This window comes from Thalassophryne amazonica, chromosome 19 (genome assembly GCF_902500255.1).
Source record: "Thalassophryne amazonica chromosome 19, fThaAma1.1, whole genome shotgun sequence".
Classification (NCBI taxonomy): Eukaryota; Metazoa; Chordata; class Actinopteri; order Batrachoidiformes; family Batrachoididae; genus Thalassophryne; species Thalassophryne amazonica.
Window position 1 is genome coordinate 43,478,704 of NC_047121.1, and position 14,818 is coordinate 43,493,521.

At 39.3% G+C, this 14,818-nt stretch overlaps 1 protein-coding gene across 2 annotated transcripts in view; it reads right to left on the reverse strand.

Moving 5' to 3' along the window:
• Positions 1-1,499: 1,499 nt before the first annotated feature.
• Positions 1,500-14,818, reverse strand: part of LOC117532059 (tyrosine-protein kinase fyna) — a 58,460-nt gene continuing 45,141 nt past the window's right edge. For both annotated transcript variants that reach the window (XM_034195293.1, XM_034195292.1), the window contains exons 4-12: positions 14,377-14,475; positions 14,164-14,267; positions 12,454-12,603; positions 12,150-12,314; positions 11,118-11,297; positions 10,553-10,629; positions 6,292-6,445; positions 5,551-5,682; positions 1,500-3,000 (exon numbers count right to left, since the gene is read on the reverse strand). In XM_034195293.1, coding sequence (XP_034051184.1) covers positions 2,792-3,000; positions 5,551-5,682; positions 6,292-6,445; positions 10,553-10,629; positions 11,118-11,297; positions 12,150-12,314; positions 12,454-12,603; positions 14,164-14,267; positions 14,377-14,475 — 1,270 coding nt within the window. In that variant the 3' untranslated portion in view covers positions 1,500-2,791. The remainder of the gene's footprint in view (positions 3,001-5,550; positions 5,683-6,291; positions 6,446-10,552; positions 10,630-11,117; positions 11,298-12,149; positions 12,315-12,453; positions 12,604-14,163; positions 14,268-14,376; positions 14,476-14,818) is intronic.

The following is a 14,818-nucleotide window of genomic DNA, read 5'->3' on the forward strand; positions in this document are numbered from 1 at the left end:
GCACAAGATGAAGTATCATATTTTTTTTTCAACTTAATTAAAAACATTGTTACAAGCACTTTGTGTGTGGCTCCCCGAATAATTCTATATATATAATTTGCTGTGCAGATCCACCTGTAAAAGGTTGACACTGCAATTTATGCCACAAAACAACAACACAAATACAAGACAGTCAATTGCTAGACAAGACTTACTTTATAACATGGAAGTTGAAATCTCAACAAAAATGCATCATTTGAGGCAGTTGAGATGTCAAATCCATGAAAGAAAACATCAACCAGACACCATGCTCTACAGAGCAGAACAGAAGAATAATCTGCAAATTGAATTTTAATTTAATGCATATAAATTTGAATTCATACAAATATAAAATTACAGAATCTTGGCATTTTGTGTCCCGGTCACCCTTCAATCACGAATTTTAATGCTAACCCCAACCGTAACCCCAACACCCCCGTGTCACCCCTAATTTCATGATGCCATCACGACATTTTTTCATCACGCCATTAGAAAAATCTCTTCCATTTCACGATGCTAACGGATTAAATCAGTTTTCATGACGCCATCACAATTTACGAACTTGCTGTGAGATCAGTTGAATCTCACATACACAGTGTTTCAGCTTTAAGACAAAAACGTTTCCGAAGTCCTAAATATCCCAAATTAGTAATAAATAAATAAATAATTGGATTTTGGACCTTTGATCTTAATTGCAACAGGTGGACCATTCATGGAGTCTGGTTCTGGTTTCTTCTTGCAAAAAGGTTTTTTTTTCTTTCTCAAAATTAGTGTCCTTACTTTTGGGGGAATGTTGGGTCTCTGCAAATGATGTAATACAGAGAACAGTCGCAACCTCCTGTATGGGTAAAGTACCTTGGGATGATGTCTTTTCTGATTTGGTGCCATATAAATCAAATTAATATAAATTTTTTTTTTTCCTTACCTTTTGAGTCTTAACTTACTGTAGGTACCACTTTATGAGGGTCTGCCTCACTGGAAAGAAATGTTACTGGACAGACACAATGTTTTCCAAGATTTTCCTGAAAATCTATTGCATTACATTGTAGTTATAGAAACGAGATTCCTGCAGAATTACCCAGAATAGAAAGACCAACAAACCTGTGTACATCCTTGAGCCAAACAGAACCCGTGGTATACTTTTTGCTCCACAGACAGAGGAATTTAGATACAACCATCATAATGTAGCTACTGCCATTAGAAGCTGCCTACTGCCTACAAGTTCAGACTACATCAATTTTAGCATGCAGTGCACTCTGCAATTGGGCACCTTCATTCATACAAAGCAGTATGACATTCACCCTCTCACGGCCACCACAATCATTCATTCAGTTATTAATCAATATTTTATGGTGTTTGGAGGAGGGGGACTGCAGTGACATGCATTTTCAACCTTAAGTACAGCATTCATGTATAATATATGAAGATTAAGTGTTAAAAATATTTATTCTGAATTGTTCAGAAATGGTAGATTCACAAAATAAGGATGGTAAAGTTGTTTATTTCAAAACCAACTGTGTACAAGTAACAGACAATAAATAATGCAGACCAAAAACATTCCTTCGTTATACTATCTACTGAAATGACAAAGTGATACAAAATCTCAGGTTTTGTTCACTTTTTCTTCCCCTGAAAAGCAACACAAAAACAGACATGATGTGTTGTCCTGGAATGAAACTCGTCATCTAGAGAGAGAAGCTCAAGCTTGACACTGTGATAAAATGTTTTCCAGAGTCGAAGGCAAACATAACTATGATGACATACAAGACTGGCCCAAAAAAAAAACAAAAAAAACCAATGAAATTTAACAAAAAATTGCTTGGTCTCCTAGGCCGTGTTATTTCCAGAGACACATTATGGAGGGATGAACACACACACACACACACACACACACACACGTACACATCCTTCGTGTCTGTCGCGTAAACGGCAGTTTGGTTAACAATCTGAAGGTTCAAAGCAGAATTCTTACACTGTGCACTGCCATACAATGATGTAAGTTACGTTTTAAAATAGTGTCAGGATAATAAGCAACTAGTTGAACATTGCTGTTGGAGAAGATTCGGTAAGGAATAAATGCGATGGATGCACTTAATACCAGTGCAGACGATACAGGTTGGGTGGAAGTGTCCATGTTGCAATAGGCATTTAGTTAGTGTAGAAAGCATGAAGGCATTCCCTTAATTTTAAGAATATTACTAACCATGAAAAGGCAAGAACATGTGTTATAGCACATCTAAGTTCCTTGAGAAGAGGATAGCAGTATAGTTAACCTGGATTAAAAAACAAAACAAAAAAACAAAACAAAAAAGGTTGCGTGGACTCCCAGAAACATATCTGAGATATTTTAGCCCATGATGTCTAAGTAACACTAGTTCTTACAATTATTATGTCACGATTTGTTACCAACTGTGAGTCTGACATGTTTCTACAAGCCATACCTTTGACTATGATCTTTAAAAAAAAAATCTACACATTTCCCAAATATCAAAAGTAATATCAAATGAAACAAATAAACAAAAGCAAACAAACAAAAAAGATAAGTAAACAAGCAATTTATATTTACACTACATACAACTTTCACAACTCTTCTTTCATCCCCATGGCAGTCATTCACCAAAACATCGTTTGATTTGATAGTCAGTTTGCGGGCGTAGCCTTGGCTCGCCTTTGGAGGAGCTCAAAGCCAGATGTCAGGGAATAAGGACTGGTGGTGTCTGGCTCCCTCTGGTGGACAGCCGGTGATGTGATGGGCGGCGAGGGCAGCAAGCGCTCAGAGGTTATCTCCCGGCTGATACTGTGGCTCAGTGGCAGTGAAGTAGTCCTCCAAAAAGGCCTGCAGATACTCGAAGGTGGGCCTCTCCTCCGGGTCTTTCTTCCAGCACTGCACCATCAGCTCGTGCAGGGACGTGGGGCAGTCCTGAGGGCACGGCATCCGGTAGCCACGCTCCACCTGCTCCAAAACCTCCCGGTTGTTCATACCTGGAGAGATATGGAGGGACAACACTCAAATTACATACAACTGTGAATTATAATAAGTAAACTACAGAAGGGGTTTTCTGCCATACATGCTCATTAAGGACGATGACGAAGGCCAAGAGTCGAACCAGGCCCCACATTTTATACTCCAGGTCAGGGCGGGTCTGGGAACATGTGCTGGTGCTGTGAATCACTGAATCCACCAAACTGCAGTCCGGATGGCAACAACCCAGTTTGACAACCGGTCCATCTGTAGCATTTACAAGTAACCATCTATCTGCTACAGCAGGGTGAATTGTGAGAATCCTTTTATTCTTCTACAGCTACAGCTTCTACAGACCATAGTGGTAACTTGTGCAGGAAGTTACTGAAGACATACGGTCTTCAAGTATGTAACACCATCTACAAATAAATGAAATGCTGGCATTATAGCAATTGTAATCTTTATAAACATGGCACACTCCGGCATAATATATCATCCATTTCATGTCTGGAGACATGTCAAGGACAGCAGACAAAAATCAGTCATTTGGCCATAGACTGGTGATCTATAAGGATTATTTTTCATCAGTCAGTTCAATTTATTTATTTAAATTACAACATCTCTTACCCAAAGGCACTTTACTAGGGTAAGGTCGAACATTACCCAATTCCCTGATCAATCACATGGGTAACAGTGGTAATAAAAAAAATTCGCAGGTACTTGTAAAATCCAGTGATCATGTGCCAGTGTGTCAGTGTGCCATAATGTTTGACCTTACCCTAGTAAAGTGCCTTTGGGTGAGTTACTTGTAATTTGGCACTATATAAATAAATTGAATTGATTAATGAAGAATAATCCTTATAGATCACCAGTCTATGGCCAAATGACTGATTTTTGTCTGCTGTCCTTGACATGTCTCCAAACATGGAATGGATGATATATTACACTGCAGTGTGCCATGTTTATAAAGATTACAATTGCTGTAATGACATTTGATTGTGAATGTAAAAGGCTTATCTTGTTAACTGTAATTAAAAACTGTATTTTGTGTTTTGAAGTGAAGGGATTTATTTTCTAACCTTGTCAGTAGTAGTACTACGTGACTAAAACGATTAATCCAGGTTTTGAGTATATTTCCTATTGTTACATGGGAAACAAGGTACCAGTAGATTCAGTAGATTCTCACAAATCCAACAAGACCAAGCATTCATGATATGCACACTCTTAAGGCTATGAAATTGTGATATTAGTAAAAAAAAAAAGTAGAAAAGGGGGTGTTCACAATAATAGTAGTGTGGCATTCAGTCAGTGAGTTTGTCAATTTTGTGGAACAAACAGGTGTGAATCAGGTGTCCCCTATTCAAGGATGAAGCCAGCACCTGTTGAACATGCTTTTCTCTTTGAAAGCCTGAGGAAAATGGGACGTTCAAGAAGAACAGCGTAGTTTGATTAAAAAGTTGATTGGAGAGGGGAAACTTATACGCAGGTGCAAAAAATTATAGGCTGTTCATCTACAATGATCTCCAATGCTTTAAAATGGACAAAAAAAAAAAAAAAAAACAGACGCATGGAAGAAAACGGAAAACAACCAGAATGGCAAAGGCTCACCCATTGATCAGCTCCAGGATGATCAAAGACAGTCTGGAGTTACCTGTAAGTGGTGTGACAGTTAGAAGACGCCTGTGTGAAGCTAATTTATTTGCAAGAATCCCCCGCAAAGTCCCTCTGTTAAATAAAAGACATGTGCAGAAGAGGTTACAATTTGCCAAAGAACACATCAACTGGCCTAAGAGAAATGGAGGAATATTTTGTGGACTGATGAGAGTAAATTTGTTCTTTTTGGGTCCAAGGGCCGCAGACAGTTTGTGAGACGACCCCCAAACTCTGAATTCAAGCCACAGTTCACAGTGAAGACAGTGAAGCTTGGCGGTGCAAGCATCATGATATGGGCATGTTTCTCCTACTATGGTGTTGGGCCTATATATCACATACCAGGTATCATGGATCAGTTTGGATATGTCAGAATACTTGAAGAGGTCATGTTGCCTTATGCTGAAGAGGACATGCCCTTGAAATGGGTGTTTCAACAAGACAATGATCCCAAGCACACTAGTAAATGAGCAAAATCTTGGTTCCAAACCAACAAAATGAATGCCTCGCAGATGTGAAGAAATCATGAAAAACTGTGGTTATACAACTAAATACTAGTTTAGTGATTCACAGGATTGCTACAAAAGCAGTTTGAACATAATAGTTTTGAGTTTGTAGCATCAACAGCAGATGCTACTATTATTGTGAACACACCCTTTTCTACTTTTTTTTTACTAATAGGCCAATTTCATAGCCTTAAGAGTGTGCATATCATGAATGCTTGGTCTTGTTGGATTTGTGAGAATCTACTGAATCTACTGTTACCTTGTTTCCCATGTAACAATAAGAAACATACTCAAAACCTGGATTAATCTTTTTAGTCACATAGCACTACTATTATTCTGAACACTACTGTATAAAAAAAACAAAACTAATCAACCAGATAAAAGCAATTAAAGAGCAGCGGAACTCTGTCTGACCTGGGTAGGGCACTCTGCCCTTGGTCACCAGCTCTGTCAGCAGGATGCCGAACGACCACACATCTGACTTGATGGTGAATTTGCCGTAGAGTGCAGCCTCGGGAGCGGTCCACTTTATTGGGAACTTTGCACCTGCAAACGAGAGAAATCTCAATTTTGTGTTTAGCTCTCAACATACACTGAGAAGACGCTTTCCTCCTGCCTTCTACCAAAACCTAAGGAGAAAGTAGGTCAGACTCCTTGGTGTGTTTTGATTTGCCGCAGAGACATGAGGACATGATAAGATCCTGCTGGAAAAAAGAAACCACTCAGTCTGGCAGTTGTACAGGACAACTTAGTAAACATTTAATTCGGGCTAACTAATGAACATGTTGACTGTGTGACTAAGGAAGACCTTATTGCCAACACAAACACAAGATCTTAAGTGTTTCGCCGTAAGCATCTGTTCCAAGACGAGACACAGCATTAAATCACGCTATCCTAATTCCTCAGCTCAAGCCGTGCACATGCATGATCCACTGCCACGTTTCTGACCATGTGGTTCTGTTTTCCACTGGTGTCGCAGAGACATTTCTCTGCTTGCTTGCTGTCGTTAGTCTGAAAAAGTTGTGCATGTGCCGATGAGTCACATTTTTCCTCTGACTGCTGCATATTTAGAAAATGGCGTTGTTGGAGGGTGACAGAATAATACAACACAAAATGAGCCAATGAATGGGAATGATTTGTCATTTAGGGCGGCACCTTGTCTCGCTGTGTATTCGTTGTCCTCGATGAGCCTGGCCAGGCCAAAGTCGGCGATCTTACACACCAGACTGTCTCCGACCAAGATGTTGGCAGAACGCAAGTCTCTGTGGATGTAGTTCATCCTTTCAATGTACGCCATGCCTGCTGCCACCTGGGAAATGGATTTTTTTTTATTATTATTTCAGCAGCACATATTGCATCGCTGAAGATTCTTTGACAGTCAAGCTGTTCTAAGTGATAATTTCACATTTACAGCTACATTAAAAGCAAAACAGGTGTGTAGATCAGAGTTATATTCACCAATAAACCTCAAAGATTTGTTATATTTGGACAAATGAACTCTTTTTTTTTTTTGTATGAAAATCAACACTGAACTCATCAACTTTAATCATTTTGATTCTATTTGTTTTTTGTTTTCTATAAAGTGATCAAAGATGAGGCAGTTTCATAAACAAAACTGTTCTACACAGACTTCAGTGGTATACGTTATTTCCCTTATTACTACAGCTGTAAGTTTTCAAAGCTCACAATGATTTAATGTTTTAGATCTGCGGAAGTGAGTCATCTAATGAAACTCAGCACATTTTTCCTACAGCGCACAAACCTCTACACTGCAAGTTGCGCCCACTCAGATTTTTGGAAGGCTACAAGGTTTTCATTTTGGTTTCAAATACTGGTGTGTCTGTCAAAATAATTAGATAATTAATAAAATAATTCAGATGAAATAATTACAGTAGCTATAATGCCTCAAATTTTTAAAAATCTAAAATAACTATAAGTACAGGTACATTTGTTGTGCACGGATTATCTTTATGTTGTTCTCCAACGTGGCCAATAAAAGAGCCTTGCTAATGTTACCTGCTGCTAAGCAACACACGTAGAGAAATACCTGTTGAATAATATTCATACCAAAGTAAACTGCTTTAATAACTGTCACTGTTATATCGCAAAAGTGATGTTTTTGCAGTGAAACACTGGCTTCAACCATCGTTAATTAATAGCCACTTGGAGCTCTTAAAGGTTTAAAGCAGTTTAAAATGTTTCATTCATGATGTTTTTCATCTAGATTTTATTGTTCAATGGGCAGATTTAACAAGGAAATGATCTTGGACCCAAAAAGATAATTATTAAAGGTGTCATAATGTGCCGAATCACTTTTTATCCATCTCTTACATTTTCATGTGCTTGACATTTAATGATCAACATCTCCGACGTCCCACTATTCTATGTTCACAGATATTCTCCTGATTTAAGCAGAATTTATCTTGTTTAACACCTCTGTGACATATGTAACAGAAATAACTTGCTCTCCAGATGCTGTAATTTGACTTCAAATTATTAAAAGCCTCCAAATTTCATAGATTGCACAGTTTACTTTTATACACTGAAATATTTCTGGAATTGTTTTTAATAAGAGTGATTTTTTTTGTTTTGTTTTTTTTTTGTTTGTTTTTGCATTTCTAATATTTGCAAATTGTATGTGTCTTGCAATTTCATGGGTGATATTTAAGAGAAATTATACATGTAGTTAATTTAGAATAATGAATCGCCAAGCTTGCAGTATATGTTCTGCAGTAAAAGTCTCACTCAGCGCTTTAATTTGGGATTTTGGTGCATTATTGAAGTGTACCTTTTATTATTGCCATTTATTCTTTTTTTTTCCATTCTGTTCAGCGCTTTGATTCCTGGAAAGTCCTATATAAATAGTCATTATAGCTGTTATTAATAACAAATTTGTGATTTTTTTTTTCCGAGAACATAAGTCGCAGGGCCTCCCAAACTATGCAGCCGATCTGCTCTGTGTAAGCCTGATCCCGTCAGATCTCAGAAGCTAAGCAGTGTGGGACCTGGTTAGTACTTGGATGGGAGACCTCTTTGGAACACCAGCGGCTGTGTGTGTTTCTCCAGGTAACATTGGAGTTGCGTCAGGAAGGGCATCCGACGTAAAACCTGTGCCATATATCAATGTGGATCTGGTTGTATCCGCTGTGGCGACCCTGAACACAAAACGGGAGCAGCCGAATGGGCAACCAACCATATATATAAACTATACTTATATTCCAGATAATACAGCAACTATGTCCCGCACATTCTCAGATGTGCCCGCGGTACATTTTATATGTTGCATCCAACCTTGCTGAGTTTGTGTCAGGACAGCGTTGTGAGATTGGGTTGGAATGTGACACATTTTGGAAACATTTTCAAAGCGTAAGCGCTTGACTAGAACTGAGAGAGATTTTATTTCATGCAATACATTTCAGTCTCGTCTTTTGTCATCAACAATAACGCATGTTAATTTTGTCTTAATCAGCGTTTTAGAACACTGATGTAGTACAACCCCTGGCAATTATGGAATCACCGGCCTCGGAGGATGTTCATTCAGTTGTTTAATTTTGTAGAAAAAAAGCAGATCACAGACATGACACAAAACTAAAGTCATTTCAAATGGCAACTTTCTGGCTTTAAGAAACACTATAAGAAATCAGGAAAAAAAATTGTGGCAGTCATTAACGGTTACTTTTTTAGACCAAGCAGAGGGAAAAAAATATGGACTCACTCAATTCTGAGGAATAAATTATGGAATCACCCTGTAAATTTTCATCCCCAAACCTAACACCTGCATCAAATCAGATCTTCTCGTTAGTCTGCATCTAAAAAGGATTGATCACACCTTGGAGAGCTGTTGCACCAAGTGGACTGACATGAATCATGGCTCCAACACGAGAGATGTCAATTGAAATAAAGGAGAGGATTATCAAACTCTTAAAAGAGGGTAAATCATCACGCAATGTTGCAAAAGATGTTGGTGGTTCACAGTCAGCTGTGTCTAAACTCTGGACCAAATACAAACAACATGGGAAGGTTGTTAAAGGCAAACATACTGGTAGACCAAGGAAGACATCAAAGTGTCAAGACAGAAAACTTAAAGCAATATGTCTCAAAAATCGAAATGCACAACAAAACAAATGAGGAACGAATGGGAGGAAACTGGAGTCAATGTCTGTGACCGAACTGTAAGAAACCGCCTAAAGGAAATGGGATTTACATACAGAAAAGCTAAACGAAAGCCATCATTAACACCTAAACAGAAAAAAACAAGGTTACAATGGGCTAAGGAAAAGCAATCATGGACTGTGGATGGCTGGATGAAAGTCATATTCAGTGATGAATCTCGAATCTGCACTGGGCAAGGTGATGATGCTGGAACTTTTGTTTGGTGCCGTTCCAATGAGATTTATAACGATGACTGCCTGAAGAGAACATGTAAATTTCCACAGTCATTGATGATATGGGGCTGCATGTCAGGTAAAGGCACTGGGGAGATGGCTGTCATTACATCATCAATAAATGCACAAGTTTACGTTGATAGTTTGGACACTTTTCTTATCCCATCAACTGAAAGGATGTTTGGGGATGATGAAATCATTTTTCAAGATGATAATGCATCTTGCCATAGAGCAAAAACTGTGAAAACATTCCTTGCAAAAAGACACATAGGGTCAATGTCATGGCCTGCAAATAGTCCGGATCTTAATCCAATTGAAAATCTTTGGTGGAAGTTGAAGAAAATGGTCCATGACAAGGCTCCAACCTGCAAAGCTGATCTGGCAACAGCATTCAGAGAAAGTTGGAGCCAGATTGATGAAGAGTACTGTTTGTCACTCATTAAGTCCATGCCTCAGAGACTGCAAGCTGTTATAAAAGCCAGAGGTGGTGCAACAAAGTACTAGTGATATGTTGGAGCGTTCTTTTGTTTTTCATGATTCCATAATTTTTTCCTCAGAATTGAGTGAGTCCATATTTTTTTCCCTCTGCTTGGTCTAAAAAAGTAACCGTTACTGACTGCCACAATTTTTTTTCCTGATTTCTTATAGTGTTTCTTAAAGCCAGAAAGTTGCCATTTGAAATGACTTTAGTTTTGTGTCATGTCTGTGATCTGCTTTTTTTCTACAAAATTAAACAACTGAATGAACATCCTCCGAGGCCGGTGATTCCATAATTTTTGCCAGGGGTTGTATTGTCATTACCTCATGTTGTCATGAGAAAAAAAAAAAAAAATTTAAAAGACATTTAATCTTGTCTGACAATATTAACACTAACCGACTGGAATAAATATTAACTTAAGGATGCAGAAATAATTTAAGACCAATCTCTACTGCGTTGAAATCTGAGTAGTATCTGAGTAGTTTAGTTGGCATATAAACGTAAATGTGAAGTGATTGAAGCTAGCATCTTAAATCGGTTTGCAACACTGTACCTGAGCTGCCATATCCACCAGATTTGGCAGTTTGAGGCCTCGTCCTTCTCCGTCCTTCAGGAAGTCGAGCAAACTCCCTAAAAAATGAGAGAGGGAGAGAGAGAGAGAGAGAGAGAGAGAGAGACATGCAATCTGTTTCAAATTGTCTTCAGGGTGCCAGACATTAGGTTCAAATTTGGATGAGAACTGAGGCAGTGTTTGCAGATCAAATGTGGCCCAAATCAGATTTTTGTGCTCATATGTGACACAGATCTATTTTTTTTTTTTTTTAATGCTATTGGGACCTGAATTGGACAGGGATCTGATTTTTTTGCAATGCAAACCTCAGTCTGAATAGACATACTGGAATTCACGCGACTTTGACGTCACTCTCGATTTATGTTTGTCGCAAATCTGCCCAGGTGGCAGTTACTGAAATAAACTGTATTTAGTGTTACAGATGCAGAATCCAAGGCAAGGCAAAAAAGGCAAGGTGAGAAACACAAATAATGGACGACAACAACAACAAAACAAGCATGCAGTGTCACCGTTTGTCGCTCAGTGCAGCTTTACAAATGCAATATACCTTTGCTCATGTACTCTGTGACGATATAGATGGGCTCTTCGGATACGACAGCATACAGCTGCACCAGCTTGTCATGTCGCAGCTTCTTCATGATCTGAGCCTCCTCCAGGAAGGACTCTGGCGACATGGTGCCAGGCTTCAAAGTCTTCACTGCCACCTTGGTGGTGCCGTTCCACGTTCCTTAGGAGACCAAAAAAAAAAAAAAAAAAAAAATGGTTTGACAGTTCCAGAAATCTTCAGAGAGAAGTAGAGATCTGTGAGAAAGCTTACAAAACAATACTAGCTGCTTGTTTCATTATGAAACGGTGCTCGTAAATCTTCTGTGAAGAAATACCTGAGTTAACAAATGGGACAACCTCATGCCAATGTGCCCACCAGGGCAGGTTATACATGTGACATCAGGTCTGCGAACATGCACTGGTGCCGCATGTCACTGCAACTATGGAACCGAGTTGGATCTTGGGAAAGGCAATCACCCAGGCAGATAACCGGCCCATCCCCACCTCTTGAAAGTAGCTATCTATCTGATGCAGATAGGTAAAACGTCAGTGCCCCCCCCTTGACCTTCTCCGGCCATTGAGATCTTCAGCATTGAGTCACCTGCATGCTAGATCACGCCCAGAAATATGCCACATGGCCAAAATGTCGCAGGTGACGTTCTCTCATAACGCAAATGAAGCCCCTCATCTGAGTCTCAAGTAACTGTTCATTTGACACCAAGTCATTCCAGTGGTACCCAAAGATCCTCCAAAGAGACAAATATGATGTATGAAAATAAACAACAACAAAAGTCCAATTATGTATCCGCCCTTGAAGAGGTCAGACTAAAAAAATCTTTTGTTTGTAGGTGGTACAAATATTTCCATCTGAGAAATGTGGCACCTGGTCTGACAGGTATCTTTACCATCTCAAAGGGTGGGAGGTTAATATTCATACATCTGAATGCTGGAACTCACTGGATGTACTGCAACACTGTTTTCAGCTGAATATTTTTTGGTTAAAGCCCAAACACAACAGCGAGAAGATACACACCCATCCAGACCTCTCCAAACTGGCCGTTGCCAAGACGTTTGATGAGTTGCAGCGACTCCCGCGGGATCTCCCACACATCTTTGGTTTTGACGGACAGGTCAGCCAGACGAGGCATGCCTTTGTGGCACGGCACGACCAGGCGGCAGCACAGTCCTGCAGCCCTGGCTGGAATGGACCAGATGTTTTAAAGTATAGTGAAGCAGTGTGACAATTTACAACTTTAATTTGGCTACGATTTTTAAGACAATGAAACAAACACAGATGTGCCACATTAAACTGTTACTGTAAACGGATCGATACTCACCGGAGTAGTGCTGTACGAGCTGCTGCAGAGTCTCAAACTGGGCCCTGGTGGTGATGTAATAGCCTCCGCTGTCCAGCTTGCGAATCTTGTAGTGCTTGACGTGGTCTCCCTTGATGTCGTCCCAGTCCTGGATGGAGAGGGAGTAGGCCCCTGACACACAAACGAAATGATTGCAAAGAGATAAATATCTGTGCAAGAACTTGACAATGGTTTGAAAATACAAAATTTATTGCATGGAGCTGTAGTTTTTCACCGTTCGCGTCGGCGAGGCAGCGACCTGTTCTCACTGGTGTCTGTGTTTCTGTTTGTCTGTGGACAAAATAAATCCAAAACGGCTGGACAAATTTACTTCAAACTTGGTGGGAATATTACTTGGAACCTTTTTTTGTATGCAGGGTTGGTCAGCAACACAACTGTTCACCCACCCTCCAAAATACAGTTTGAGAACACAAAGGACATGTTTCAGTAAGTATCTCCTAATTTAGCTACCAAAGTCATCCCGCCAACATTAAGCAAAGTACAAATTACTGTTGAAGGATGCTGTGTCATTTGCTTTAGTTGTGCACATCGCCTCAACCAGAATCAAGTCTATGTTACCGAAAATCTGCTCAGAGGTGATTTGTTTTGGATTTTTTTTGCCTCGATTCGAGTTATTTAATGTTATCTGCCAATACAGAGTCCTGATCTGTTTGTATTTTCCTAGATACTGCATTTACACAGAGCAGAATGCAAGTAATTTAAAAGCAATCCATTGTATATGCTTGTCACTTTAACAGCTCTGCCATGCATTAAAGAAATTTTTTTTTTTTTTCACAAATTCATAACTGTCAAAAAAAAAAACCCTTTCATATTTGAGAGCCTTATGTAGGATGATATACTTTATCAACTGACAAAGACTGATCTGGATCTGATCCAGATTACAGATTTTGTGGCCATTTAAATTTAACATTGAAAACCCCATTTAATGTATATTTTACAGTATATCTTAATCAAACATGCCCCTATCACTCTCCTATTTGAAAGTGAGGTACAGACTGGCACTCACTATCACCTGACATAGTTTGATCCGGATTGTGGATTTTGTGAACATTTGAGTTAATATTGAAAAGCCCATTTCGTATTCCTCCTGGCATCCGTCCGTCTGCGGGAGACGATGGTGTAGCGTCCAGTTTGTTTTTTGCTTTTTTTGTTTGTTTGGTTTGTTTTTTCATTTTTCCAATTCAGTTCCATTTAGTATACATCCATATAATAAAAGGGAAATGACCTCTGTGTGTTGGTGTATCCGGAGCATCAATTCAAATCTAGAAAGAGCGGACTTTCGTCTTTTGGAATACTTATGCATTTTTTCATGAGGATTTATGCCGTGAAAACAGCAAGGTGATCAGACCAATATGCACTTCCACAATAAGAACCTGTATTTCAAAATAAAAGCTTCTGAGGTTGCTGCAGACCTGACAAAATTCATCAGTCTGTCCATCCTCTAACATCCCAAACAGCAGATTCAAATTTTAAATAAGTGTTAGCGGAGGTTATCCAGTACAATCAATCAATAAAATTCCTTGATTGAGCCGATTTTGACTGGATTCAATCACATTGGGATGTCCCGAGATAATGGACATTAAAGTAGAAGCTTTACTGTGTGCTATTCGTCAGTATTCCCTATCTGAAACTCTGAGTGTGGGAATGCTGGGTGATGCTCAGTCAAAGTACCTTTGGTTGTCTCACTCTCACGAATGAGGAAAGTGCCTCTGGTGCTGCCGCTGGACAGAAGTTGTCTCTCTGCATCCTTTCGGCCTAATTTACCAAAATACCAGCTACAGAGAAAGAGAGGAAGAAATAAGTTATTTTTTTACTTTTAAATAAACACACTGACTTTGCTGCAGTGAGTGGGACTTTGATTATTTTGGATGACACTGTACTCACTCTTCAGCTTGGATCGAGTCCACTGGAGCAACATAATTGCTGGGAATGTAACCAGTTCCACCTGTAGTGAGAGAGCGAGCCTCCCACCAGTCTCCCTCACTGAGAAAGACAGAGAGAGAAAGCAGACTGAAATAACATAAGTCAGTGATTGCAGACACTCCGCCGATCAGTTCCAGGTTGATTAGTATGACACCACAAGCATTTGTAGACAACAGGTACAGATGGATCATTTGAGCTGTGGGCTATTTTATGCACATTTACTCATCATTTCAGAAAGAAATGATTTGCTAGAGATAGATGTTAAAATTATGAAAATCTTCCTCAATGGTTGATGGAAAAAAAAATGTACAATCACAAACCCAGACAATCTGACTCCACTATTTTTACCATACATAGTTAGGATGGAGCATTTGACTACTGACAGGCCACATTTAAGAAAATG